Below are 27,346 nucleotides of genomic sequence, written 5' to 3' on the forward strand. Positions count from 1 at the left end.
ACGAGCAGGTAGTCAAGATGCTGCTCGACAGCAAGGTCGACGTCAACGCGCAGGGTGGAGAGTTCGGCAACGCACTGCAGGCAGCTTCATACGGAGGCCACGAGCAGGTAGTTAAGATGCTGCTCGACAGCAAGGCCAACGTCAACGCACAGGGTGGAGAGTACGGCAACGCACTGCAGACAGCTTCATACGGAGGCTACGAGCAGGTAGTCAAGATGCTGCTCGACAGCAAGGCCGACGTCAACACTTGACACCCTAATCACAAACGGTGCCACCTTGACGCTCCAAGATTACTATGGACGGACACTGCTTTGGTGGGCTGCAGCTGGCGGCAAGACCGTCACTATAGAATCACTTATTAAAAAGCATAACATCGACCCCCAAATAGCTAACAATCTTGGGCGAAAGCCTTCCTGGATAGCGGCGAAGAAAGGACATGGCGTAGTATCGAAGCTTCTAAGAGCATGATGGAGAACCCAGCACTAAGCCAACAGTGCCGTCTAACGGGAGTCATTACTAATTAGGTCTAGAATGCAATGTCTGCACCTTAGAAATTCCAACAACTATCTTTTATTACTATTACGACCTCTGCGCTAGTAGAAATTAGTATATGAATGAGGACTATAGGAAGTATAGAGCCACTTACGTCGAACGAGCTCATATTCTACTAAAATGGACGATGCTTGACGGAGTCTAGTCAGAGGTCATAACTAATCATGGTTCATCAGAAATCGTGGCAGTTATCTAATTATATCCAGTCTGCCTTACTCCCTCCTCGAGATTATATCTTGCTTATATGCTAAACTGCAGCTGCGTTTGGTCCTTATGTCAATACTATTAATTAAATAAATTATGATTGAATATTGGCGACCACCATTACAGATAGAAGTGATGTTCCCGCTGATAGAGTTGAAATGAATTCAGTTCTCCGCCTGATTATTGACAATCCGTGTCACGAGAGCAACGAGCAAGATGTCTGAGGCCCAGGTAGGCTAGATCAATATACTGCGTTCGGTATCTACGTGTAGGTACAAGACGTTGGATAAGGAGAAAAGGTCCTCTCCCCTATCCAGCGTAGATCTATCTTCTCGCTTCGTCGCACGCCCTCGCCAAGGGTGGCTAGCGCCATGCTTTGACCAATCAGCTAGCAGACGGGCCACCCATCTAATAATCTGTTGACTGGCTGCCAGCGCGCGACATCTCTAAGATATACTACTGCCAGCAGTATATCCATGCTTGTCAGGTAGCCTCTAAGGTTACCGTGACAATCCGTCAGTCAAATGATCGCTAGCTAAAATCCGGAATTGACACACATTCTTTGTTCTCCATCGCTTTGACACATTTTCTCACACTCTGTTCGGCATCCTGCTCTTCCAAGTAACTCAGTGTCATTGTCTCTACCTTTCCCTTCTCCTTGTACCCATGCAAGCTGATATCATAGAGTCCGTGTCGAACATTGAACCGAAAGTAGCGACCTTGACTCAATGGGCGTCTCCACGAATGGGCGAATTCATGTGCATCTTTTTGTGTATCGGTGACCATCTCCTTGAGCGTCGCGGAGATAAGCTTCCATGCATTGTCAAGGTGCACTGCCTTTACACCAGGATGGCCCGTGCCAATCGAGAGGAAACATTTGATGCGAGCCTGCAAATTCGGGTCTCCTCCCTCTTTGCACAAGATGTCGGAGGCTTCGTGGGCTACGTGGTTTACCGGGTTGTTCGCATCCAAGCCACCATCGAGATGTACGACGTCGCCTATATTGACTTCGTCAAACAATCTAGGGGCTGCTGATGTAGCAAGGGCTACTTGAACTACCGATGGGCGGTTCATAGATCTTGGTTTACCTGGTATATCGTAGCTTCTCAAACGTATGATACGCCTGGTATTGTTCCGATCGCATGAACAGACAAAGCTGTATCTCGACAATTAGCACAGTTCACTTCATGACTCCCACTGAGGGCTTTGAGAGTTTCTGACCATGAGCGCGTCAACCAAGAGAGGGAATAGAAGCCCGACTTCTATCGAGGCATTCCGAAATTTGTGCGGCATCACTGAAACGGCCTACTGACACTCTGCATCCACGAGATACCCCTGGCTGGCCATCGTTGAAAGCTTCATCCAACGGAATGTTTTTTTTTTCTGCAAGACGTTCTCGATGCATTCTCGCAATTTCTGAGAGGAAAACTTCGCTTCGACGTTGCCCTTGAAACCAAGACCCGTACGGATTTCTCTCTCGGTGAAGATGGCTTCGATCAACGCATTATAGGCGCTGATGCAATCATCGACATCCATACCCAATCGCCCGAGCATGATCGCAATCAATCTATCAATGACTTATACCTAGACTAAGAACACCATACGCTATAACTTCACTTACCCACCGGTGCTAGTGCCTCCAATAAGGCCGAAGACATCGCATCGCTTTACTGCAAGCAGTCCTGCCTCCTCGCGCGCATGATTGAGTGCTGCCATAATTTCTCGAAGTATGTAGAGTGTCGACAGCCCTCTCACCCCACCGCCGTCCAACGACAGAAAGCAAAGGCCATCGTAGGACATTATTCCGCCGATTCTCTGCGAGAGGCCGGTCGTTTACAGTATCTTCTCGGCTTATTTGCACGCTCTGCAAACGGCAGCGCCGTAGAAACGGTGAATGCGGTTGGAGGAAATGTGCAGTATACGGTTGGTTTCGCGCGTCCTGAGTGGCATTGGAAGCAGTTTGTCTTCTGAAAGCGCATCGTCTCCTTTCCTATCATGCCTATTTCCAAGTTCGTTACCAGTCTCATATTGTCATATTGGGGGCGCTGGGCACAACTCCTGGAGGCGCCCAACCATACTCGACCGATTTTGTGTTTATTGGTCTAGTCCAGCGCTATAATTCTTCTACGAAATTCAACGGTCGCCGCGTGGGTATCACAGCTCAACACTCAACATCCCGCATCGCCCTCTCCGACCAGGAACATGACAGCACCAAACACAACCGATGCCGCTCAAACGGCAACATCCAGGGCCCCACCTAACACCACAAACCTCAACGAATCCGCACCTTACAGTACACATCTCCCTCGACCTCTCTCGTTGCCTACATGCTATCCTCCCTCCACTTACTCTTAACCCTCTGCCACCCGTCCTTCTCCCCCTTCCCGCCCTTCTCCTCCATTCCCAACCCTCTCTCCACCCACTCCACACTCCCCATCTCACTCAACCTCGACAAAGCCCGCGCAAACGCAAACCTTTCTTCGTCTCCCGTGAACAAGTTGCTATTCTTGAGCATGCTCATGTTCATGCCAAGGTCATCCATCAGGCTACGCATAACGTCCGAGACGTCGGCGCCGTCGTCGGCGGAGCGCGGGGTTCCCTTTGGATGCTCGGTGGTGAGGGCATCTTGGAGCTCCGAGGCGGAAAGGAAGAGAGAGGTTAGCGGGACGGCGGTGGTCATTACGAGTTTGGCCTGTGCCATCTATTAATACTAGTCTTGTAAGTATGAAGTAGAGAAATGACTTACGCGGCTCTCATAGATCGCGTCGATGAAAGTGATGAACCGCCTCGCGAGATCCCTGCTCTTGTGGTTCATTCCCGGAACGTCGGTGATGATGAACGCATCGTAGTTCCGCATCAGCTCGAGATAGTCTGCCGCACCGGTCGCACGACCGATGATTTCGTCGAAGCTGAACCACGCGCAGCGCCCGCTGGCTTTCGGGACTTCGATCTCGCGGCCCCAGACGTGGTGCACGGCGCGGTGCGGAGGGTCGTTCTCGGGGTCGCCCAAGAACTTGAACCACCGCTCTGCATGGCTGGCCGCTGATTTGTCGAGCGGGTGGTGGTACACGCCTGACGGCGGACGGGGAATTTTCCTGTAATCTGTTTGCGAATCCAGATTGATAACTGAAAGTTTCGTTTTGAGGAGGTTAATGGCGGGGATGAAGGACTCGCGCTGGATGCCGTTCTTGTAGAGGTCGTTTGGATGGCGGTTCGAGGTTGTGACCAAAACGGTGCCATGGGCCATTAAGGATTCTATCAACCGCCGTAGGATCATGGCGTCTGCGACGTCTGTGCATTGAAACTCGTCGAAGCAGAGGACGCTGCTACGCTCGGCGATACCGGCAGCTACGTAGGGAATGCCATCGACCTCGTTGCCGTGATGCATCTTGATCTTGTGCAGGTCCTTGTGTACGCTTTGCATGAAGGCGTGGAAGTGGATGCGCGTCTTCTTGGTGATGTTGGGCGGAAGGGTGTCATAGAAGAGATCCATGAGCATTGTTTTACCGGAGCCAACATCGCCGTACATGTACAGACCCTTGGGTAAGGAGTCTGGAATCGGGGAGAGCGGAGGTTTTGAAGAATCCGTGGAAGAGAAGAACGACCAGAAGCGTTTTTGGGGTTTCAGGTCTTCTATCGCCGGGGGTTGGACTGGTGGTTGCTCATATCGCGACAGCTCGGCGTGAAGGTCATCTAGGAACTGGATGAGACCGCGCTGGTGCTCGTCGTTTCGCAGACGCCCGCTTTCTACGCGCAAATCGTATTCTTCCATAGGGGTGCGATCTGCACTTTTCCGGCTCTCTGATTCCCTTTCCAGTACAGCAGCCTGCACCTCTTGCGCGTGCCCTCTGTACGCCCCAGGCCTCAACCTAAGCGAGCTATGCGCAGTCGCAGCAGCTCCCCTGGGCGCATTTGCTCCATTCCACCCGTTTCTCTGCAGCTGTAGCGTGCGCAAACAGTCCGTACAGATCAACCTCCTCGTAGGAGCGCGTGTGGCAAGGCTAACGCGAGACGTGCGGCGAGTCGCAGTATTTCGAAGGAGCCCTCTGAGGGCCTCGGATGATGTCATGGTGGGAGACGCGCGAAATTGATGGTCGTTTTCGTATGCATAAATCACAGATATCTAGAACATGGCGCCCAGGGGTATCAAAAAGGCATATACAAGAAAGACTTGAGGAAGGCGTTCGATATCGGCAACTGATGTTGGGTGTCGGAACCAGAATTGCGTTCCTAGCGGGATTTAGCGCGCGGGTCAGGGTTCACCTCGGCTGTCCGACAGGATCACGTGCAGCGTGTCTCCATATGCCACTGATATCTACAGGACCCGCAGCAATTGTAGAACGTACTCGTGCAAGCTATGCCATTTCTTACCACACGCTAACTGGGGCTTCGATTCACGTATGTAGGTCCCATATCAAGCATGCACTGGTTCCAACTAAAGCGCAACAGCGACGAATCCATCGGGGATACTTCGCTTCAGTTGCTTCAACTCCGTTTGAGCACGCGCGACTCATAGACTCTTTCAAGACAGAAAACAGAGTGTCTTTGAACCAATAATGCATTAAACTCCCCCTGATGGAGTAATGTACCTACACCGAACGAACACATGCGGCCTGGCCTGCACAATATGCTCTAACGGTATGTTGTCTACATTGCAACCAACCAAACTGCCATACCATATAACGCCGCCATGCAATTCATACAATAGCCATGAATGAGTCTCACGCATGGAGCGTCAAGGCTGTTTTTCGGCCCGACAAATGAGGCCCAATTCGTCCCTTTGAAAAACACTTTCTCACCTATCCCGTTGCGGTTGCCATTTAGCCATCGCTTCTTTCTACTGACCGGGTTTCTTGGCGAACTCGACGCGTAGGATAAGGTGGCCGTAACCGACTGATATTTGTTAGCACCAATAAAATAGCGGATGTAGGAATACACTTACATCCATCCATCTTCTCGCAAGCCTTGGCTGCATCTGTTCGGTCTGCGTAGCTGACGAAAGCGAAGCCCTTTGCTCTACCTGTTTCCCTGTCCTTGGCGAGGAACACTCTGGTAACATGACCGTATCTTGAGAACATGTCGCGCAGGTCCTGCTCTTCTGCGAATTCGGAAACGTTGGTGACACGGAGCGTGGCCAAATCGTCGCGCTCGAATTTGCCGCCCATCTTTTCACCGGCACCTGCTCCACGGCCACGGAGATGAGGGGGAACGTAGCTGCCGGAGCCCATGCCAGCGCCGCCTGCTTGGGGAGCATCGTCGGGCATGTCCGCGGGCGCGACTTCGCCCTCGCCCATGGTGTCCTTGAAGGGACACTTTGTGGTGAAATGGTCTCCCTGGCAAATACGGCACTTAATCTTTGCTGACTTGAGCGCATCGGCCTTGCTCTTTTCCTCCTGGCTCTTCTCCTCGGTGTTGGCCTTCCAGCCAGCAACTGGTCGGAACACGATGTTTTCGGCGACACTGACAGTATCCGTTTGGGGTCCAGCAGGCTTGCCCTTCTCTTGCCCGAACTTCTCCCAGTGCTTGCGCTCAGCGACGCGCGGGTTTACAACGATCTTGTTGACGGTCTTCTTGATGCGGCGGGTGGTCTTGATCTTCTTGCCGTCATCGCGGATGGAGTAGGTAATGATGGTCTCGGTTCCATCCTTGTTCTTGATAATCTGCTGCTGTGGGAGCACGAGGGAGTCCTCGTCTTCCTCCTCGGCCCAGTCTGTTCGTCTGCGGGGGTCAGTAAGCGAAACGACGATGCGCGCACACGGAGATACACACCCTGCTACTCGCGACATGGTTGTTGTGTGTTGTGGAACGATAGTCGTTCTGATTGTGCGTGTCGTGTAGATATCGATATGTGTGTGTATGTGTGCTGGTCGGGCGTGAGGCGTGCGGCTGCGAAAGTTCAAGTAGTGGCGGCGTGGGGCAGGCACCGTGGGCGAAATTCGATTGTGAGCAAAGCGCGCTGGCCAGAAACGGACTAGCGTGGGCATGATAGACTCAACATCGCAACGCAGGTACGTCCCACCGTCTCCTGCAGACACCTTGCTTGGACCTGGTTCTCATATTTACCGATGTGGTTCGAAGCGAAGACTTTGCGTTTCTCCCGGGCTGCTCGCTATCAAGGCGCTTGTCTCAGTGTGACTCGTAGGACGCTGCACCGTCAGCCTTGTTCCAGTGTCCCGGTCTGGTCCATGGACGATATATGCTACTTATTCTGTATGCCCCAAGCTTCTGTATGGCTCACAAACTAGATGCTCACAACAGAGTTATTGTCCCGTCTGGTGGACCAATGTCGGTTGTGGTGTTCACGCTCCAGTCAGCGCTCGGCCGATGGGAGCAAATCCGTCGGACTTGACCTGTTCTCCGGTTGCCCCGGTCTTCTCCAGCCCAGCGCCGCAGCCTCGCGCTTTCGACCGAAGCGGCCGCACGCAGATGTCTCTCCACCGATGGCATTGTTCCTGGACCACGAGCTTAGCGCTCATCATGCTGCTGCTCCTCTGTCACCATTGGCCGAGTCAACAGCGTTTTGTTGATCTAACCGATGCTGCAGTCGAAGGAGCTGTCAGCCTGTGTCGCCAAAGAGTGCCTCCTTGCAATGTACATATAAGTCGTGCTGTACCGTGAGGTAGAGCATTCTTGCATCAAGCATCTCACCCCATCACTATCTATCAGTATCGCCTGCCTCGCTAAACTCTTGCAATCACCAATTATCTAAAGCAGCCACTTATTATTCACATACTCATACTTTCACCAACTCTCACCATGCCAAGGACCATTCTTGTAACGGGTGCGACCGGTCGCCAAGGAGGAGCGGTCGTCAAAGCATTGCGAGATACCGACTTCGAAATCCTCGCCCTCACACGCAGTTCTTCGTCACCCTCAGCCCAAAAGCTCGCAAACTCATCACCAAAAATCAAACTCATAGAAGGAGATCTGGACAACACCGAAGCCATGTTCAGAAATGCCAAAGCTGCCACCAACAACCCTATTTGGGGCGTGTACAGTGTCCAAGCCCAGGTAAAAGGCGATGTCACCATCGAAGAGACCTGGGGCAAGAATCTCATCGACTCGTCCATTGCCGCAGGCGTGGAATTCTTCGTGTACAGCTCGGTCGACCGTGGAGGTGAAAAGTCGTCTTCAACGCCGACCGATGTACCGCACTGGATGACGAAACACAACCTCGAGAAGTACCTCGAAGAGAAAGCAGCAGGTACTCAAATGAGATTTGCGGTCCTCCGCCCAGTGGCGTTCATGGAGAACGTCACCAACGACTTCGCTGGGAAGGCCATGGCCGCGACATGGCAGTATGCGCTCAAGAACAAACCTATGCAGCTCGTCGCTACGGAAGACATTGGAAACTTTGCTGCGGAGGCGTTCAAGCACCCGGAAAAATACACTGGGCGCTACCTCTCGATTGCTGGCGCAGAACTCACCTTCGAGCAGGCGAATGCCGTATTCAAGGAGAAGGTTGGAATGGATATGCCAAGGACGTTTGGCTTCGTGGCATGCATTGGTTTGGTAGCGGTCCCGGCTGTTGGCAAGATGTTCAACTACTTGAAGAAGAACGCCACTGGTGCGAGCGTCGAGGAGAGCAGGAAGATTTACCCGGGTTTAATGGATTTTGGCACGTGGTTGGAGAAGGAGAGTCAGTTCCGGAAGCAGTAGCATTGTGCGATATGTCCTTGCATTGTTAGGAGTTTGGATTGTGTTGGCGTTTACTTATGGCATAGGACAGTGCCTCAATGGCTGCATTAAATTCTTTATTCTAAATCCAATATGTTCGGAGTTTGCGTTCTCATACTGTTGACCATGTTCCAAAGTACCGGCTGATACAACACACTGCATGATCTCAACGCATCACTCCCCACAACCCTCCCTCGCCTCATTCTTCACCTTTTCATCACGCATCCAGTTATCCCACCTCTTCGCCTCGGCCAGCAAATAAATCCCCTCCGGATAGCGATCCGCCGCAACATCTCCCCGAACACGGATATCTTCCCACCCCTCAGTGAAGTCAGGTCCCCCCGCAATGCCATTCTGTCGCTCCAGCTCGACCCATGTTATGCCACTACTCTTCATCCACTGAAATTCCATCATGACCATATGACTCTGCACTGAAAACACGTCAATCTAACCAGTTACTATCGCCCCAGATACCCCACCCACAGTAGTATTTTTGTTTTGCGAGTACAGCGCGGACTGCCGCGATGGGATCTTCCATCTCTAAGTGGAAGGTGCAGCAGGTGGCGGAGAGGGCGTGCAGAGTGAAGTAGATGAGTTTGGTTTCTGGGAGGTCCTTTTGGTAGACATCCCGGTAGAACCTCCGACTACGGCAGTCGTAGTCAGCGTCTCCGTGGATGAGGGCGGGGCGGGTGAGGTGAGCATAGATGAGGAGGCGGAGCTCGAGGGGAAGGGTTAAAATGGTAGGGCCGCTGGGGGTATCAGTACCTTCCGCCATTCTGGTACCAGGCACTGAGTAGGAACACCATTCAAGACGTTCTATGTTGTAACTATACAGCAACTGTCACGATGCTTGGCGGACGGGAGGACGGGAGTGAGGGCTTGGACCGGCGACCGGTGCAACGGTAGACGAGACTAGCGCGGCACCGCCACAATCACCACCCCATGCAGGTGCAGGGGTACACTTGCTGCTTATTTCGAAGATTAAGCATGCCGCTTTCCCCGAAGCCTGTCCAGCTTCAAGCCTTCTGCTGTCTTCCCTTTCGCAAGCGTCGTCCTTCCTCCAGCGTTCTCGCTACAGCATGCGCAATTCTCCGTGAACATCTCGAGCAAGCATCATCCGAACATCACCGCACTCACCTCCGCCGCTCTGCAGCATGGCCCCAGGGAGCCCAGACGCCAACGGCCAGCCCGCCGGCGAACATGAGCTCGAGGAAATGGGCGACAAGAAGCCGAATGTGCCGCTCGAGGAGGACATCATGCAGCTGGCGCGGCTGGGAGAGATCGCGGCCATCCAGAAGTTGTTCGACAGCGGCAAGTACGATGCAACGTACAAGGACGAGCAGGGCATCACGCCGCTTCACGTGCGCACCCATCGAGACACGCGCAGGACGCGGGCTAACAGACGCAGTGGGCCGCAATTAACAACCACTACGCCCTCTGCCATTTCCTGATCCAGAACGGCGCAAACATCAACGCCAAAGGAGGAGACGCGGTCGCGACGCCAGTGCTCTGGGCCGCAAAGCGATGCCACTACTACATCGTCAACCTGCTCCTCGAGCACGGCGCAGACCCGCTGCTCACCGACGACCAGGGCTTCAACCTCCTGCACTCGGCGACGCTCGACGGCAACGTCTACCAGCTCGTCCTCCTGCTCCACCAAGATATACCCGTCGATATACCAGATGCGCAGGCGCATACGGCGCTCATGTGGGCAGCATACAAGGGGTACCCCTCGTGCGTGGACCTGTTCCTGCGATGGGGCGCAAACGTCTACGCGACAGACGACCAGGGCTTCACCGCTCTGCACTGGGCGCTGGTCAAGGGCTCGCAAGGCTCCATCCAGAAGCTCCTCGAATACGGCGCGGATCGGTTCGCAAAGAACAACGATGGGAAGACGCCCGCCGTCACCGCAGAGGAGATGAACACAGTGCGACAGTGGCACAAGGCATTGTCGCAAGCGGGCTACAACAGAGACGGCACACCCAACGAGTTTCCGGTACCCGGAGTTAAAGACACGCGATGGTTTATTTCGAGATTCATATTCTTCTGGCCTTTCCTAATTATTCTATTCGCCTTGTATTTAATCAGCAGCTATCCCGTGTACGTTGGACTGCCATTGGCGTTTGGCGTCGCATACGGCATGCAATGGAGCGCGCAGAAGCTTTTGGGGTGGGCTCCTGCCAACATGCGAAACATACAGCACACCGTAAGTTTATTACTTTTGATAATGAAAAGCACTCTGACGGTTTCAACAGCCTTTCTTGGCGGGTATCTTCGCCGGTACATTATTCTGGGTCGGCTTGCGATGGATCACGACTGTTCTGCCTTGTAAGCATGTTCTCTGGCCTGTAGACATGGCGAGACTGACGACAGCAGGGACGATACGAACGAACTTTTTCCTCAATGTACTATTCGCAGCATTTTATGGATTTACCGCATACTTCTACTTCTTCACCATGTCTTCTGACCCTGGTTTTGTGCCCAAGTCGGCGAGCAGGAGCGCGTCAAAGGCCGTCATTGATGAGCTTGTGGAGCTGCGCAGATTCGACGAGAACCACTTCTGCGTTAATTGCATGGTGCGGAAGCCACTCCGGAGCAAGCATTGCAAGCGATGCGAACGTTGTGTGGCAAGGACGGATCAGTGAGTAATTGAAGAAACTTCTTGGATCCCAACTAACGAGTGCAGCCATTGTCCGTGGGTCAACAATTGCGTCGCGAACAACAACCACCGACATTTCGTGCTCTACATTCTCAGCTTGGAGCTCGGCGTGCTTGCCTGGATTCGATTGGTTCTTTCTTGTAGGTCCACCAACCATGATACAAAATCCATCTAACAGAAGCAGATCTCGAAAGTGACCGCCTCGAGTCCCCGAAAGACGTCGAATGCAACGTCCTCTCCGACGACCTATGCAAGATCCTCCACAAAGATCCCTTCACCATCGTTCTCACCATCTGGGCCGCCTTCCAGCTCACCTGGGTCACCATGCTCCTCTGTGTGCAGCTCCTCCAGGTCGCCCGTAATCTCACGACCTACGAGAGCATGCGCGGCCATCTCCATTCCAACACCGCCGCCGACGCCCTCAACTCCTTTGTCACCACCGGCGACACCTCGCAGGACGTCGCCGGCGGCAACGCGCCCGCGCCCGGGTTTGGTTCCGGCCAGGACACTGACGACGCACCGCGCCCGCCGCACCAGCACCACTCCATTTGGGACCAGTGGAAGCGCCTTCTCGGCATTGATAGCTTCTGGGCTACCGCGCTGCAGGGCTCGCAGGCCGATCAGCGGAGACGTGTGGGTGGGAATCCCTGGAGCCGTGGGGTTGTTACCAACTGCAAGGACTTTTGGTGCGATGGGGCACCCATTCTCAAGAAGAAGGAGAGTGGATTTGCGCGGTTGGCGGGGGATAGGGTCGATTATACGCGGTTGTATGAGGTTCCGAGGATGAGGTATGCAAGGGGCGGCGGGGGTGGAGGGGGGACGTATGAGCAGGTTAGCGCGGTGGATGAGGCTGTTTAGGTGACGGTTGGGTAGGGTAGCGATGCCCTGCCAGAGTAAGGGACCGATGGCATAATGAGAATGAAATGATGTGGCTTTTTTGAGTTTGAGGGTTGGGGTTGATGCGTGCGCTGATTAAGTGATGCGTGATGAGACGAGTGGTGAAGCGTGTTGTGTGGGCTGGGTTACCGGTATTGCTCGCGCACTGAAGATTACTCTTCGCGTGTACGATTCTGCCAGCAGTAAAGGCAACACTCCGACCACGCATCGACTCGAAGCAGGTGCTCCTGGCGCATATTCATACTCTATAGCCTAGGAGCCCGCCGTAGGCAGATTTTCTTACCAACGCTCAGAGATGCTACCGGACCAATCGGGCAAAGAGCTGATTGAGTACCTACACAAGACTGAGGAGCACATCAAAAATCAGTCTCATCTACCTAAAGATTCACAGACATACAAAGGGCTGCAGTTAAAGTGAATGGCCTGTGCAGAAGCATCGCATCCTCTAATCCTTAGTCAAGACATCTTGTGCTTCGACGACTGGCGACCTGGGTCGAACTTGGATAACAGCAGCGACCCTCGGCATCGATCATATACCTTCACCACGGTGATCAACGACCCTCTGCACTTAGAACCCGTGCTCGAGATCTTGGAAGAGACCCTTCGGTTAGCGCCGAACCAACGCAACAAGGCGCGTATTCGTCCAAGCCGCAAGCCTGGAGTGACTTTACGACCTATCGCGAACTCGTCAAATTTCTACATCAAGCGATCACCGACGACATGACCAGAGGCGCGATGGACCAGATGATCGCTGCGGGGCAAGTGGAAGAGCTCTGTTCCGTCTTCACTATAGCGGTCGAGCGAACCTTCATCGTGAACGTCGACGTCTTGCACATGCTGGAGAATGCGAACGAGCATATGGTGGCAGCTTTGCAGAGCTTATACGAGAAGATTTTGTTCCAGCCAGCGATCTTGAAACTTTGGTAGAACTTGCATAGCGACATCCATGTTATGGACAATACGCTCGCCCACATGTATCAAGGCACGCTTCGTAAACCGTGTGGAGACCAATGCCGTGCTACTCCGTAAGGGCGTACATCCTTTTACCGAAGCCAAACTTCTGGAGATCATTGACATCTCACTGTCTGATTTTACTTCTCCACCTTCGGCCACCGTAGACGAAGGCTTTTGGCTTGAACACCAAATGCAGGTGTACATCTTGACCGGTTTAGAATTGCACGGCTGCCAGAAGATTCGGCGGATCTAAGTTAAGCGCTTCTGAATGCTATCAAGGCCACTGTGGTCGAGCAAATCACGTCGTTGCTTTTGGCTGGCGAGTAAAGCTCTCATCATGAGCACTCTCCTCGCAGACTTCGGGATGGAGTCGCTGTTGGCTGTGGAAGTCCAGTCAGATATGTATCGCGCTTTCAAGGTGGATGTGCCTTCCGCGATTCCTTTGGAGAGGAGGACGCAGGTTCACACCATCAGACGAGTGCTTTTGCAACAGGTCCAAAAGAGAAATAGATATTGCATGGTAGTTTTGAATCCAAAATAATAATTGTAGTCATCTCGTGATGTGTTTCGGGATGTAAGTCAGTGGCAAGCAACTGCTCGCAACACGGTAGTATTGGGCAGATTTACCCTGAACTCCATCGTCTCGACTATCAAGTCCCTCACCGCGAGCCGGGACGAAGACGAGCCTGAGCGGTCGCTACATAAAAAAAATTGAACTAGAATTTGACCCAGATGTGTAGAGAGTGTCAATCTACCATGAGCCGCCCCAACTCTTGTCTGCACCAAGCTGAAGCAACGCCATTGATACCATGATCAACACAATCTCACAACGTCTCTTCAAACATCCGTGTAACCTGGAAACCCTTTCCTCCCACCATCAAGCATACTCCAGACCCAAGCTCTTCCCGCCTCCCCACAGTACAGTCCTGCTGGATCGGACGAAGCCTCCCACTCCCCCTTCGCGACCGCACTCGGCGTCGCAAAACTCAGCAGGTGATTTCTCTCGCTCGTGTCCAGCGCCAACGCATTCCCAGTGACGCCATGACATAAACACGGTTCTTTCTTGACAATGCCTTTCTCAAATATGAGCCGCTGCCCTTTCTCGATAGCAGCCTGAATTCTGCCCGCCAGAGGCTCCCCCAGGAAATATTTCTTAATAGCGAGGAGGGAGATCACACAACCAGGGACGCCATGGCACCACTGCATATGTTCGTGCTTGCGGTCTGTTGTACTATGCCAGTTCCCATCTTCCTGCTGCAGATCCAGGAAGGTGGATAACGGGCCAGCCATAGCAGACGCGCCACCGGATAGACATACTTGCGCGATGATGCCGATGTTGCCGTGAACTACGCCTGTGAATTCTCTGCCGTGGAAGAGCCAAGAGGATGTATTGATGTGGGTGATGACGGTGTCAATGGCGTCGTCGATTTTGTCTGTAGCGCTGGGTACGTTGGCTTTGACGAAGCGGAGAAGGACTAATAAACCTGCACTTCCGAGGAGGACTTCCTGCACATGGTTGAGTTGCAGCGTTTGGACTTTATGCAGGAAAGGTGCCGCGTCCTGGGTGTGTGCTGCTTCCAACGCTAGGTGACAGTAGTATTCACTGGCGATCCCGAATGATGTTTCATCCACGTCTGGCGCTGGTGCACTATCGAAGTAGTCTTGGAACCACGCGGAGGGTGTTCTACCATGAATTTTAAGCTGCGAGTGGCTTTTCGAGAGATGAAAAAAGAGATAAGCGATCGATGTTGGTCCCTGGTAAAAGCCCATGCGGGTCACTTGCGATGCTTTTTCTGGCGGCCACGATGTGACCAGGTTCGCGAGACTTTCTTCGAGGAGCTCTCTAGGTGTTTGTTGTAGCTTTCTCAGAGGAGTGTGCTCATGAGGCGTAAAAGTAATGGCAGCATCCATCTGGTGTGTATTTAGAAGCGGCAGAGTACACTGCCTTCAGGATTTCAGCACAATTTTGACGAGATGGTAAGGGTTCTTGGAGAGGTGTGCCTAGATAGAGTGTCATTGACAAAAGGTGAAGAGCCTCGGGAGAGCGACGTAGGCAACGACCTGGCTGTTCCTTTCATGCTAAGCCCCTCGGCAGGCTAAATGGGGTTAGTGCGTTTTTGCTAGAATATTCCGAGGCTGTTATCATATCACTCGTGCGATACTTCTACACCACCAAAGTGGAAACAAAATTTCTCCCACTTGGCCAGTCGTGACTGGTGCAACACAGGGTGTATCCATGAGATGCAGAAGTCTATATTACTATCACTCTCTAATAATCGTATTTATAACACAAGAAGCCTCCGATGGTGTTCATGATATCCCTAATCTTGAGATCCGGTTTCAACCCATTCAGATAAATCGGCGTATCCATCGTGAGCTGCTTCCCATCTGGTCCCGGCCCATTAACATAATTGACCCTGTTCCCATCATCATTTTGCCAGATCCTAAAGTGCCGATCAACCATCCCGTGGTGCAGCCAGAACACCGGATCGTTAGGACTGGCAAAGAAATCATTCATCTCGCCACCCGTTCCGACATGGCCGTACGCATGCAAACCACCCTCTTCGCATTGCGCGAAAACTTGGTAGTCGTTTGCGCGCTGGCAGACCTCTACGTTGGCGGAGGTGCACTGACTGGTGAACGAAGCATCGCCGTTGCGCGTAAGACAGTGGTACTGGTTGCCGCTGCCGGGCCCGACATTCAGCGCGAGATTGGCGAATTGCCCGTCGGTGACGCATCTTCCCTGCAGATTGATCGCGCCGAGCCACTTGCTGCTGAAGATGGAGGATTGCGAGAAGCGGCCTGGATATAGCGTCTCGTCGAACCAAGGGAGACTCTCCGAATATCCGCATTCTCCACGGAGAGCCTCCTCGAATGCCCACAGATATGCGCGGTGCCAGACCAGAAACTTGGCATTAAGGCTGCCCTGGCTGTGCACGTTGAGCGCGACCTTCTGATGCACTTGCACGAAGTCCTCATATCGATTTCGCGAGCCGGGATAGTTTCCTTTGCTAGGGCGCGAGAAGAGGCATTTGACTGCGTCGACGAACTTCTGCTTGAACGCATCGTTTGTCCTGTGCCATTCTGGACGTGTGCGGATATTACTGCATGTCGCCTGGATGCCCTGAAAATCAGATTCTGGGCCGTGCTGGGTACCGTTGTCGACGATGGCCACGAGTTCTTCAGGAGAGAACATGCGGTGGGGCATGGTGTTGAATGCTGAGAGAGGGAGCGCTGGAGCCCCCGTAGGGATGTCGTTTCGGGGCAGCACATGCGCTGTTGCGCCTGCGAGAAGTGCCGCAAGAAGGGCGAGTTTAGCCATTTTGTTTTCGAAAGTAGAGGCGTACGAATTATAACTTATGTGCAACGTCCCTTTCCAGTAGTAAGTGAGAGACACGAAAAGTGTGGCGATGATGGGTGGCAGTTTTCACGACAAGGACAGTGGCTATTTAATTCACAGTCCAAGAAGGCATCGAAACGTCAGCGCAGCAATACGACGAGAAAGGTCTTCGGCATCTTGGAATATTGACACCGCGTGCGTCGGGGATCAATACGAGAGCTTGATTGTTGAGAAGTGTATAAGCTCGAGTGCGCTAGCCTTTCATGGTTCGTATATACTTCACGCTCTTACGATTCGGGAATCGCCCGGGTCAACCCCCATTTGTGCTGAGTAGTCTCAAGTCAGAACTTCACATGACCATCTCTTGGGCTTTGTCGTTCTCAGAACTTATGTCCTTCATATGGATGAACACGTGGTCAGGAAGGTGGCCGAAGCATGCCTCATCACACTTCGCTGCGCCGCTCAATTGAGTGTGCTAATCTTCACGATTCGGATCCTCGGGTCCCTCAATGGCAAAGTTTTACTCTCGCGTACTATATCCAATCTGGACCTTGGCGTCTTGGAATTCAGTAAGCTTACGATTCGTATTGGCTAATAGCTATCCAGTACAGGTGTTCGTGGCTAGAGTCGCATTGACCTGCCCCAGCTTACGGTCACTCCACGTTCGTTGTGGTGGACCGGGGTAGCCTTCGGTTGGCTGATTTCCTGCATGCCTAATTTTAGCAAGGAGGCGTACTGGCAGTCACCTCGCCTGAAGTCTTTCCTGTATGCGGTATCGTTGCTGCAATCAGCTGGACCCCGTTGTGATTTCAGAGTTGCACTCGTAAAAGCCCTGTTGAGGATCCGTGAAATTGGTGGCCACCGCGGGATCCCCAAACAATCCGTCCTTGACGGGAATTAGAACTCGTGAAGGTAGGGTTACAGTCGAACAGACTCGGAAAATGGTGTCAATGGCTTTTGATCAAACGTGGCGTACCCATAGCAAAGTCGCATGGTCTGGGTGTGCGCCGCGTGCGCAGCTGAAGGCTACCGGTGCACCCCAATGAACCTCCTTTCACCTCCAAAGATACTAATGCTCTTTGAGAACTGGTCCTCCTCATCCTGGGGCTCGTTCTTGATGAAAATACCATCCACAAACCTGCCGCGCACCATGCGCACCTCCTCGGCAGGAACAATGGTCTCGATTCCTGCAGGCGAAACCTCTTCATCTCCGTAAGGTAATGCGTCAATATCGATATCCTTTTCTCTTCCTAAGAGACACATGATGACAACCAACGCGCCCGCCTTGCTCATCACCTGGTTCGCTTGCTTGCACGCCTCATCGCAGCAACACTCCAAACATCCTTCCAAACAATGGCATGCTTCCACTCTTTTGCGGGCCTGTTCCAACAGCGTATCTATGAATTCAAAGGCCTTAGTCGAAATGCCAGAGCCTGAAGCACCGCCCTTTGCATCGTAGAAGGTGAGTCGCGCCGGTCGTTTCCGCTGCGTCTCGCGCTTTGCAAACTCCTTGATGGCAACTTTGCATTCCGTGCGCACATCGCCTGGCATGCTAACCACAAAATTGGGCATTAGCGAGAGGACCGCGTGTTCGGCGGCATGGATCGCAGCTGCTACATTCAGCCTTCTCTCGTTGAGTATGTCTAGCGCTGTCTTGGGCACATCGAGCCACATGCCTTTGCTGTACAGTATGATGGGTGGATTGTCAACTTCCACAGCATCCAGGATACGTCTTTTCTTGTCAACCTTGAAGAATCCGAAAACCACTTGCTTGATCTTGATAGGGCCATAGAACGCTCTAGAACGAGAGTTTGGGATGCGGCGGATGGCGTGTGTTTCAACGGGGTCGATGTCTGTGAAGTCGCGTTGCTGGGTAGTCCAGTCCACCTTTACATATTCTACCTTTGCGATCATACGCTCCTGGCTAAATTCCTTGATGAGATACGTGTTCCCCTGATGCAGAAAGATGCCGCCTTCGTAAATGGTGAAAAATGCGCGGGAGGCTTCAAGCTCTTCGAGCACAGTGTTCTTGCCGTGCGTGGTGTCGATAATGGCAAAGTGCGTATCCTCTGTGTCGCGAATAGCTACGTGACGCGAAGGCTGAGGGAGAAATCGGGTGTCGCAGTGGAAAAAGCCGTCGGGCCCCTTACGCATACGTTCTTGTGCGATCTTCAGGAGAAGAGAACCAAAATAGGCTTCGTCGGCTTCAGCATTTATTGGCATCTCATAAGCGGCACACTGAATGTGACCTTCAAGAACAAGTATGTTTTCTAGGTCCACTTGTAGCTCGCAATTAGGCTTCGTGAAGATCTCGTCAGGGTTCGACATGTAGAATTGATCCGTCGGGAAACAGTCGCCAACGAGCACAGACAGAGAGTCTTTGTTTCTTCGACCAGCGCGACCACTCTGCTGGCGGAGATTCGCAATAGTGTACGGGAAGCCGACTGTAACTACGGCATCGAGCGAGCCGATATCGACACCGAGCTCTAAGGCACTTGTCGCGACAATCCCTACGAGCTTTCCGTCGAACATCTCGCGCTCTATCTGCCGTCGATCTTGCGGTGTGTACCCGCCTCGATACGACATGACTCTCGCCATGACCTCTGGTCGCTCTAACTCTTGTAGCTCGGTCTTGATCGCCGCTTGCAGAACCTCGCACTGTTTCCTGATGCGACAGAAAGCGATGACTCGGACGCCTCGCAAGATAAGTTGACAGAAGAGCTTCGCCGACTCGGCCATGGTATTACCCCGTCCCGAAGTTGGATCACCAGGATCCCTAAACGGTGTGTTCCAGCACAGGAACTCTTTTCTCCCCGAAGGTGATCCGTCGAAATCCGTCAATTTCACCTCCTCGACGCCAAAGATGGTTTTCATATGGGCTTCCGGATTTGCTACAGTCGCTGAACATGAAATGAACTTGACGTGGCGGTTGCCCAGGGCAGCGCATATTCTTCGCAGACGCCTCATGATCATTGCAACATGTGCACCAAATAGGCCGTTGTAAACATGCAGCTCATCTACCACAACGAACTTCAGATTTTGCAAAAACGATCGCCATGCCTCTTCCTGTGGCAGAATGGTTATGTGGAGCATATCAGGATTCGTGAAGATAATGCGAGCCTCATCGCGGATATAGTTACGGTCTGGCATCGGTGTGTCCCCGTCGAAGGTCTCCACAACAAGGTCTTGCAAGCCATCCATGAAGTGCAACATCTCTTTCAAGCTACGTCTTTGGTCTTGCGCCAACGCTTTCGTAGGGAAGATATACATTGCTCGAGTATTGATGTCTTGCTCTAGCTGGTGCAAGACTGGAATTTGGTATATCAGCGATTTCCCAGAGCTGGTAGAGGTTGAAACGATCACGTTGTGCCCTTCGTAGAGGTTGTTAATCGCTTCAGCCTGGTGCGCATACAACTGTTCGATGTTGCGCGTGTTGTATAGTGCATTGACAAGGCTCTGTGACATCTGGAAATTCAGTTCCCCAAATATCGGCGGCTGAGGATCGAACACGCGGTGTCCGTCCGGGACGATTTGCCCGGTGTACCAGTTTAAGGTTTTGATCTCTTCAATTATCTCGGGGATGGGTTTACGTTCCGATGGTATGGTGGGAGGCAGCAGAGACCTCTCCAGGCCTGGTGTGCCTGACCTGCTCTCTGAAGGCTCTGGGATATAAGCAAGAGAGATTTGTTGCAGGTGGGTTGCCGGATCACGTCCCTCGTCGCCGCACTGGTTGAGAAAAGCATTGACTGCCGACGTGAATTTGATGTTCCGTTTTTCGATGTGCTTCAACATCTGCTTCTGACTGAAGACTGGCATCTTAAGATCTTCGTTCCTCAGCCGCTGAAATGCCTTGGTAGGTTCGCCGGTCTTCGCATGCTGCACCTGCCTTTTCAATTCGCCATCAACGAACTCGAACAGCAGCACCTCCTTGTGGTCGTGCTTGTCCAGCTCGGGATCCGGTACGAAGAAGTCTCTGGTGTTTCTGCCCTTTGCATTCTCCTCCGCACCCACCAAATTGACCTGCAGCATGGCTTCGTCGACGTAGGCGAAGTTGATGGCCTTGGGAATCAAAGCTGCCATCTGCGCCACATCCTCGACCACCAGTTCGCGCTCAATATTGGCCTCCACTGTGCTCTTCAGGTTGTCCAGCGTTGTTGCGAGGTGCTTCCGCGTACAGCAGAAGGTGTAGACGAGGTTCAGCGCGCGAAACACCTGCGCTAGCCTTGTAAAATGTTCTGGCCATGGTATCGTTGTCTCTACAATCGTCGACGAGCCCGCACGTTTCAATGATGGCTTCTCCGTCCCATCCTTGTTTTTTAGTGTTCTTCGGGGCTTCTTCCCGCCATCGTGCGTCTTTGTGGGAACCGTGGTCGTCGTGGTAGCTTCAATTACATCTCCGTCCGGCTGCGGCGATTCATTTTCGTGGACCTTTCGTTTTCGCTTTCGTATGACTTGGTTGGATACCGTTGCTGCTTTCAATTGCGGCATCGTTGGCGCATCGTGCGATGGGTCGCGCGCACGAAACGAAGCTCGAAAGTGGCGTCGATCGATGACGCCACGCGAAACAAGCGTCAAGTCAAAAGGGGATTTGGTGATGGAGCCAAAGTGTGTAGAGTGACCGGCATCTCATTCACCGAACAAAACACCGTAAAATGAATCTGCTCTTGGGGCGCGTCGTCCCAGAGTGAAAGGGCAGAGTGGCAACGGCAGGAACCATCAAGACGCGGCGTCGCGCGATCACGTGTCAAGGCCTGTGCACAGACGCCTATTCGGTTGTCATGCCCCACCTCAACCAACTTCCGTTCTACATCCTATCTCTCGCTCAATATAACTCTTCAAAGTTAGTCCGCTCTTGCACTACTACGGAACATACTTGCTCTGATTCAGACAGGCAGCGCTATTTACCTTGCTACATCTCTGCTCTATAAGGTGCCACTCACAGGGCTGAAAACTTTACCCCCACCTGTAGCGTCATTCTTGAATCATCGACTTAGCTTGTCTTCGAAAGGCGGGTAATTTCGAATATGAGAATAGCCTGTTCAGCAAGTGCCTTCTTGTTCGGGAAAGCTTGAGATCTACCTTGCTCCGACACAAACCATGTTTAGCCATACATAAGCTCTTGGAAGTACTTGGACTCTTGTGTTTGGATCGATTTGCTCACAATTATATATCTGGACATCGAAGATAATTACTACAATGCCAGTTTACTGCCTCACCGGCGCAAACCGCGGCCTCGGCCTCGAATTTGTTCGCCAACTCTCACAGCTCCCCTCAGCCACCATTATCGCGACCACCAGATCAAACGACAATGACCTCACCGACCTGAAAGCAATCAATCCAAGCGATACCAGTACCAAAATTCATATTATGGAATGTGATATCGCATCTCTTGATTCAATAAACTCATTCGTCAAGAACGCTTCTTCTCTCCTCGAATCGCAAAGTCTCAAGATAACGCATCTGATCGCCAACGCTGGCGTCAACTCTGTTTCCGGACAAAACAGTCTCACGATTGGACCTGCCGACCTCCATCGCGAAATCGATATCAATCTTATCGGTCCCGCCAAGCTGGTTGAAAACCTGGTCTCGCAGTCCCTGCTCGCCAACGATGTCCGGGTTTTGAATATGACATCGGGACTGGGCAGTATGACAAAGTCCCTCACAATTGAGCCACGGAAATGCATGACATATTAATCAGCAAAGCGGCGTTGAATATGTTGACTGTGCACCAGAGTGGGGATCTGCGAATGGAAGGGCGAGGAGGCCTGAAGGGTGCTGTTGTGATTTGTATGGATCCTGGGTGGGTTAAGACGCGGATGGGTGGGAGTGGGGCGATTTTGGAGCCTGAGGAGAGAATTAGTGGGATGTTAAAGGTGCTGCATGGGCTTACTGATGCCGAGAACGGGACGTTTTTTGAGTATTCTGGTGCTGAAATTGATTGGTAATTAATAGAATAGTTTTTATCGAGCGTAATAATCTTTCATCTCGCTCATTGTGAGTATTCTCAGTCCTGAGGGGCGTACAATGCAGCGCAGATCGGAGTCCACGTACCATGCCACAGGTCTGCTCCTTGAGAATACGACACTCATAGGGCCGAAAGCTTGGCTACGCCGCCGGACAGAGTGACGCTTGTCTTTCTGCGGAACGCACGCAACACCGATATCCGACAGTCGCGATGGATTCACGTTATTCTCTGTGTTCCATACTGATGGTGACTTGCAACGGTCTCCGTTCTTTGCCTCAAATGGCCCGAACGAGTTACTTATATACTTCTTCACCACTGCGCAAATAGCTCACATATCTCACCTTTCTTCCCTAACCAGCTGTACTATCCAATACAGACAATTGGTCTCATCCAAGTTCTACCTCAACCATATCGCCCCATTCCATCATGCGTTCCACTATTTTCGCGCTCCTGTCCTTCTTTCTCTCCACCTCCTCCGTTATTGCAGCACCGGTTTCACCTAGTGAGTATCAACTCTCATGCTGCTCAATTAACTGACACGATAGCTTGTATCATGAACAATGGCATGCTTTACTGCAATACCAAGAATGTGCCAGACGGCTACAAGTGGCCACGCTCGGAGCCACGAGGACAGAAACGAAGTAAATATATCACTTAAGCATCTCTATGCTCTTTAGCGGACTGACGTCGAATAGACTGTATCATGAGCAACGGTATGCTATACTGCAACACAGATAACGTACCGGAAGGATATCAATGGCCGCGCAAGGACTGATGAGCATGCCAAGAATGGGCATACTGAAGGAGAGTACCGACTGCTCTAGGCAACACTTTCGTGTGTCTCGAATGTGCCCTCGTCGTTTGATTCCCTATTGATGCTACTTGCGAATTGATCATTTCTCTATTATTTCTACTTTGAATCGCTAACGTTGCCCGTGACACAATGCAAGCATCGTCCAGACCCGCCAACGGCATTATCTCTTTGTCTCAGCGAGGTCATAAAACACTAGCCCCACAAAGCTATTGACGTTCTTTGTCGTTCGCAATCTCCCCGCTTTAACATATGTATCCTTGTCATCGCGATGTAACCCAATATCGCGCCCATCGCCTCCTACGCAAATACCAACAATTACATAAATTACTGCTTTGCAAATATGCAGATCACCCACCTCGCCGCCGTCGTGGCATTCTTGTTCTCCGCTTCAGCGCTCGCGGCCCCCATTAGGAAGTCTTAATCTGGGGTAACATGAACATGTGGGGAGTTGAGGGCTTACCATGTATAGAGTGTCCGAAAGGCGAAATGAGCTTCTTTCGCCGCTCGGCATGTAAAAGATCGGAAGCGATGATCGAGAAGCGTGATGCGGCGAAGAAGAAGGGGTTTGCGCTCGTGGATATAGTCTGATGGAAGTCGTTTTGTCACGAATTTGGGGGTGTTGAAGTGGGGTTGATTAGTTACTGGGTAACTTAGAAGGATAACTAGAGCTATAGATTATACACTCGTTTGTGTAACCCAAATTATGGTATTGCCTCTCTTGATATTAGCTTATGTTTGACTAAAGCTAAATGCATCTAGCCTTACACATTCATCTTTCTAAGCGGCAGTGTTCGGTATCATCGCGTCCGTGACCTTCAACGGTTTGATTGCAGGGAAGATCTCATTGAGCAACGGTCCCTTGTACACCATCTGGCCTTCCGCCATGAAGACCGCTACTCCAGCCATGATCTTCTGGAACATTGCCTTTGCATCTGCACTGTGGCTGCCAAGTAGATGAGCGTATGTCGCCTTATGGCCTGGAAGTTCGGTTATCTCCCCACGTTCCAGTTTCTCAATTGGGTCGTACGCCACACTGAACTTGACACCCTTTGCAGCCTCGGCAACCGCGACGGCCTCATTCCATGTCATCCTATCACCATATACAAAGTACTTCTTCTCCCAGTGTTCGAGCCCAAGCATAGCAGTTGTGTACTTGGCGAGGTCGGTGGTGTGAGTGAAGTAGACCGGATAATTCCCATCACCAGGAAGACCGGCCGCGTTTCCGTCCATGTCGATGGCCAGCGCAGATCTCTTTGTGTAGGATGGAATTGACAGTGTGTAGAAGTCAAGGAAGATGCCGGGGAAGATTGCTGTCCATTCGAGCTTCGTCATGCTCAAAGCGTCTAGGAGCGCTATTCTTGACGCTGCAAAAGGACTGGCTTTTCCTTGTCTGTATTTTCAACATTATATGTGATGTTTGAAGTGGCATGGGAGGCTTACCCAGTTGTGTAGTCAAATCCAGACCAGATGCTGGGAATGTAGCGACGCGTGACGCTAGCTCGCTCTGCTGCTGCGATGATGTTGAGCTCGATGTTATGACTATCGTCGTAGTTTGTGATACAGGAAACGACGGTGTCGATCTTGTGGCTCTCGAAAAGCTGAACTAGCAAATCTTGATTGGAATAATCGGCTTGCAAAACCGGGACGCCGATGTCACCTTCCAATGCTTGATTGGACTTCCCAGCATCAGTATGAGATTTCTAAGATGTTATGGAGATGCTTACCTGGCGAGCGAGAATCAAGGGCTTGTATGCGCTGTTCTTCAGCGCATCGACGAGAGTTCGACCCAAAGCACCAGAGCCACCAGCGATAGCGACGATGTGAGACATGGCTGGGACGACTTCAAAAACTTTTACTGATCTACAGAAAGAGGTTTTTGACGGGATGTATCCCTCGACGTACCGATGCCTCTTATTCTACATGGTCCACGAGTAAGAACCTTTCTGGCCTATGACGACGTCTGAGGTTTTGTTCCAGGGCATGTATGCACTCATGCCGTTCCTCGTCCGGGTGAATTATCACGTATCAGTTGCCGACTCGTTCATTGGTTCGAGCTCAGATCGCCTCGTTGTGCGGGCATGCAGGCAACTTGGATATGCGGCACGGTTTCTCTGAATTCAGGTTTAGCATGCATTATTAACCTCAGAACGAATAATGCATACAGATCTAAGATTTTGGTCAATGCGCGTGGCTACCGAATCATGTTGCGAAATAAAAACAGCTTTTCATGGCTGGTATATGTCTTGTTCGATTAACATGTCAAGCAAGGGCAGGTCCATGTTTGAAGGCTTAATGAAACTGACTGGCTTGGATCATGCCGTTAGTTATTCACAACTGGCCACCCTGTACCATTCGAGCCGATTTCAGCACCTCCATCGCTTAGGTCGTGCGGTTGTAGCAGACCGATTGTTTTCGAGCGTGAGGCTAGGACGCAACCCGGACGAAAACCGGCTTCGGTCCGCTTCTCGCAGTTCCCAAGTGGTAGCACACGACTTTGCTGGACGGAGTCTGTCTCCCAAATATTGTTCGAGTAAATGTCGACAGGCTTTGAACAAGGATGTATGCCTATACTTTGAAGGTAGATCTATTCACTTCTAGTATGGACACCGCGCTGGAAGAGCCCCAATTTGGGTGATATTGAAACCATTCAAACCGGCGCATTTATACATAAAGGATACACCAAATCAGTCCGCGTAGGCAACACCTTCCATGATTCTCCTCGCGGTACGAAACACAGTCGCATCCTTTACAGCGCCTGTTTTGTCAAAATTCGCACCAACCAAAAGCTTCCCGCTGCTGTGACCGATGGTTATTCCGTCAGCGTCAACGGGCCTCGAGCTCGTCACTTCTTTGACGATAGATCCATCCAGTCGAGATGCAACGGCAAGTGCCATCGCAACGGTTATAGGTACAGCGCGGTGCGGCTGCCCGACACTGATCGCTCTGACTAGCAGATCACATTCCTTCTCTTCGACCGTCTCACCGGAGATCAACTCATGTGTATATGGTGCAGCTACCATAGCTATCTTAGGTATCGAGCCCGGCACCAAATCCAGTGACTTGGAAATACCCATGGCTACAGCGGCCTGCTTGCGAATCGAGTCCAGGCGGCTCAGAAGATCTGGGTGTGCATCGATAGCATCTGCGAGGATACCGCCTTCAACACCGAGACTGGAAGCATGGACAAAAGCACAGGGATTTCCCACGTCTATGCATGTTACTGGAATGTTGTCAAAAGTGTCGACAACGTTTCCTGTGGGCAAAGTTTTCCCTGTCTTAGACCCGGCAGGGTTGATAAAAGCAAGCTCAATCTTTGCGCCCGTGCCAGCGACACCATCGATGGCAAACGATCCTCCTACCTTCGCTTCTCCTTCTTCCACAACGAACTTCGAGTGAATGATTTTTCCGGTGTTGGTGTTATGTATTCGTACTGTGCAGGGGCCGTCCTCCATGTATACTAGGCCGGCGTTCACAGCGAAAGGTCCAATGGCTGAACTCATGTTTCCGCAGTTGCTTGAGAAGTCTACTTCTGACGTTTTAACACCTATTGCAGCAAACGTATAGTCGACGTCTGCATCGTCCCTAGCTGAAGGACCCACGACGCAGACTTTAGAAAGGGAAGAGACGCCCCCGCCAATGCCGTCAAGTTGGCGACCATTAGGATCTGGGGAATTGATGACGCCACGGAATATCGAGGGCCATTTCTCTTCGGACGGGAGGTCTTGTTTCTTGAAAATAACGGCGCGCGATGTGCCACCGCGGTAATATGCAGCTGGGAAAGACTGTTGCTTCCGTAGACGTGATGACGCGTGAAAGGATCGCGTCTGGCTCCGGGGAAACGATGCGCAGTGTGTCTGGCGAGCGCAGATTGTGAAAGAACTCATCCTCTTAGTTCTCGTATGTTTGATGAGACGAGACACTCGATACTTGACAAGTGGTGGAGCTTGTCGGGTATGCGGATACATCCGATCATGAGCTTTACCATATAAAGTCATCACGTGTCTCCAACCAATCACACCGGCCCTTTGGGGGATATGTCCTTTCCATCACCAACACACATATCAATGGCCCCGGCATCTCAACTGTAATCCTCTTTAATGCGCACGCTCTGAAATTTTTGGAACGTTTCTGCCGCTGCCTCCCTGTCGACTTTAATTTTTTACAGAATGTTTTTGATCACTTCCGTTGGCCCCCAAGAAAGCTGCAGATGCTACCATCGCTTCTGATCTCTGAACACCGCCTTCTCACATGACAAACTACCTGAACTGATACTACTGGCTGGTT

At 51.9% G+C, this 27,346-nt stretch overlaps 12 protein-coding genes across 12 annotated transcripts; 4 read left to right on the forward strand and 8 right to left on the reverse strand.

Moving 5' to 3' along the window:
- Positions 1-5: 5 nt before the first annotated feature.
- CC84DRAFT_1220959 (ankyrin) lies at positions 6-251 on the forward strand (the record flags this gene model as incomplete). Its single annotated transcript, XM_018183217.1, has 1 exon — positions 6-251. A coding segment is annotated over one exon (246 nt), but the record flags the coding sequence as incomplete, so codon positions are not given.
- A 1,033-nt stretch (positions 252-1,284) lies between these two features.
- On the reverse strand, positions 1,285-2,556 carry CC84DRAFT_1228540 (phospholipase; the record flags this gene model as incomplete). The annotated part of the gene is made up of 4 exons (XM_018183644.1): positions 1,285-1,912; positions 2,070-2,095; positions 2,149-2,323; positions 2,378-2,556. 4 exons carry the CDS (start codon positions 2,554-2,556, stop codon positions 1,288-1,290), a joined length of 1,005 nt encoding a protein of 334 aa, XP_018031822.1.
- Positions 2,557-2,838: 282 nt separating this feature from the next.
- CC84DRAFT_1198679 (mitochondrial ATPase) lies at positions 2,839-4,964 on the reverse strand. Its single transcript, XM_018181582.1, has 2 exons — positions 3,503-4,964; positions 2,839-3,448 (listed from the first exon to the last, which is right to left on the reverse strand). The coding sequence occupies exons 1-2, from the start codon at positions 4,823-4,825 to the stop codon at positions 3,080-3,082; spliced, it is 1,692 nt and encodes a 563-aa protein (XP_018031823.1). The 5' UTR covers positions 4,826-4,964; the 3' UTR covers positions 2,839-3,079.
- A 332-nt stretch (positions 4,965-5,296) lies between these two features.
- CC84DRAFT_1167654 (translation initiation factor 3, RNA-binding subunit) lies at positions 5,297-7,031 on the reverse strand. Its single transcript, XM_018179228.1, has 3 exons — positions 6,526-7,031; positions 5,699-6,474; positions 5,297-5,649 (listed from the first exon to the last, which is right to left on the reverse strand). The coding sequence occupies exons 1-3, from the start codon at positions 6,540-6,542 to the stop codon at positions 5,594-5,596; spliced, it is 849 nt and encodes a 282-aa protein (XP_018031824.1). The 5' UTR covers positions 6,543-7,031; the 3' UTR covers positions 5,297-5,593.
- A 481-nt stretch (positions 7,032-7,512) lies between these two features.
- Positions 7,513-8,415, forward strand: CC84DRAFT_1099633 (NAD(P)-binding protein; the record flags this gene model as incomplete). Its single annotated transcript, XM_018174835.1, has 1 exon — positions 7,513-8,415. One exon carries the CDS (start codon positions 7,513-7,515, stop codon positions 8,413-8,415), a length of 903 nt encoding a protein of 300 aa, XP_018031825.1.
- Positions 8,416-9,409: 994 nt separating this feature from the next.
- CC84DRAFT_1167657 (palmitoyltransferase akr1) lies at positions 9,410-12,024 on the forward strand. The gene is made up of 6 exons (XM_018179229.1): positions 9,410-9,794; positions 9,842-10,639; positions 10,689-10,761; positions 10,810-11,074; positions 11,120-11,232; positions 11,277-12,024. The coding sequence occupies exons 1-6, from the start codon at positions 9,588-9,590 to the stop codon at positions 11,948-11,950; spliced, it is 2,130 nt and encodes a 709-aa protein (XP_018031826.1). The 5' UTR covers positions 9,410-9,587; the 3' UTR covers positions 11,951-12,024.
- Positions 12,025-13,488: 1,464 nt separating this feature from the next.
- On the reverse strand, positions 13,489-14,984 carry CC84DRAFT_1208599 (uncharacterized protein). Its single transcript, XM_018182169.1, has one exon. The coding sequence runs from the start codon at positions 14,852-14,854 to the stop codon at positions 13,781-13,783; it is 1,074 nt and encodes a 357-aa protein (XP_018031827.1). The 5' UTR covers positions 14,855-14,984; the 3' UTR covers positions 13,489-13,780.
- A 143-nt stretch (positions 14,985-15,127) lies between these two features.
- Positions 15,128-16,257, reverse strand: CC84DRAFT_1167658 (Di-copper centre-containing protein). The gene has a single exon (XM_018179230.1). It carries the CDS (start codon positions 16,149-16,151, stop codon positions 15,213-15,215), a length of 939 nt encoding a protein of 312 aa, XP_018031828.1. The 5' UTR covers positions 16,152-16,257; the 3' UTR covers positions 15,128-15,212.
- Positions 16,258-16,923: 666 nt separating this feature from the next.
- Positions 16,924-20,958, reverse strand: CC84DRAFT_1262532 (P-loop containing nucleoside triphosphate hydrolase protein). The gene has a single exon (XM_018185157.1). It carries the CDS (start codon positions 20,769-20,771, stop codon positions 17,310-17,312), a length of 3,462 nt encoding a protein of 1,153 aa, XP_018031829.1. The 5' UTR covers positions 20,772-20,958; the 3' UTR covers positions 16,924-17,309.
- A 142-nt stretch (positions 20,959-21,100) lies between these two features.
- CC84DRAFT_1167661 (NAD(P)-binding protein) lies at positions 21,101-22,191 on the forward strand. The gene has a single exon (XM_018179231.1). It carries the CDS (start codon positions 21,480-21,482, stop codon positions 21,975-21,977), a length of 498 nt encoding a protein of 165 aa, XP_018031830.1. The 5' UTR covers positions 21,101-21,479; the 3' UTR covers positions 21,978-22,191.
- A 1,648-nt stretch (positions 22,192-23,839) lies between these two features.
- On the reverse strand, positions 23,840-24,891 carry CC84DRAFT_1100148 (NAD(P)-binding protein; the record flags this gene model as incomplete). Its single annotated transcript, XM_018174852.1, has 3 exons — positions 23,840-24,452; positions 24,503-24,738; positions 24,787-24,891. The coding sequence occupies 3 exons, from the start codon at positions 24,889-24,891 to the stop codon at positions 23,840-23,842; spliced, it is 954 nt and encodes a 317-aa protein (XP_018031831.1).
- A 694-nt stretch (positions 24,892-25,585) lies between these two features.
- On the reverse strand, positions 25,586-27,008 carry CC84DRAFT_1167662 (DUF453 domain protein). The gene has a single exon (XM_018179232.1). It carries the CDS (start codon positions 26,944-26,946, stop codon positions 25,747-25,749), a length of 1,200 nt encoding a protein of 399 aa, XP_018031832.1. The 5' UTR covers positions 26,947-27,008; the 3' UTR covers positions 25,586-25,746.
- Positions 27,009-27,346: the final 338 nt, after the last annotated feature.

The sequence above is a fragment of the Paraphaeosphaeria sporulosa genome (genome assembly GCF_001642045.1).
Source record: "Paraphaeosphaeria sporulosa strain AP3s5-JAC2a unplaced genomic scaffold CC84scaffold_10, whole genome shotgun sequence".
In the NCBI taxonomy this organism is placed as follows: Eukaryota; Fungi; Ascomycota; class Dothideomycetes; order Pleosporales; family Didymosphaeriaceae; genus Paraphaeosphaeria; species Paraphaeosphaeria sporulosa.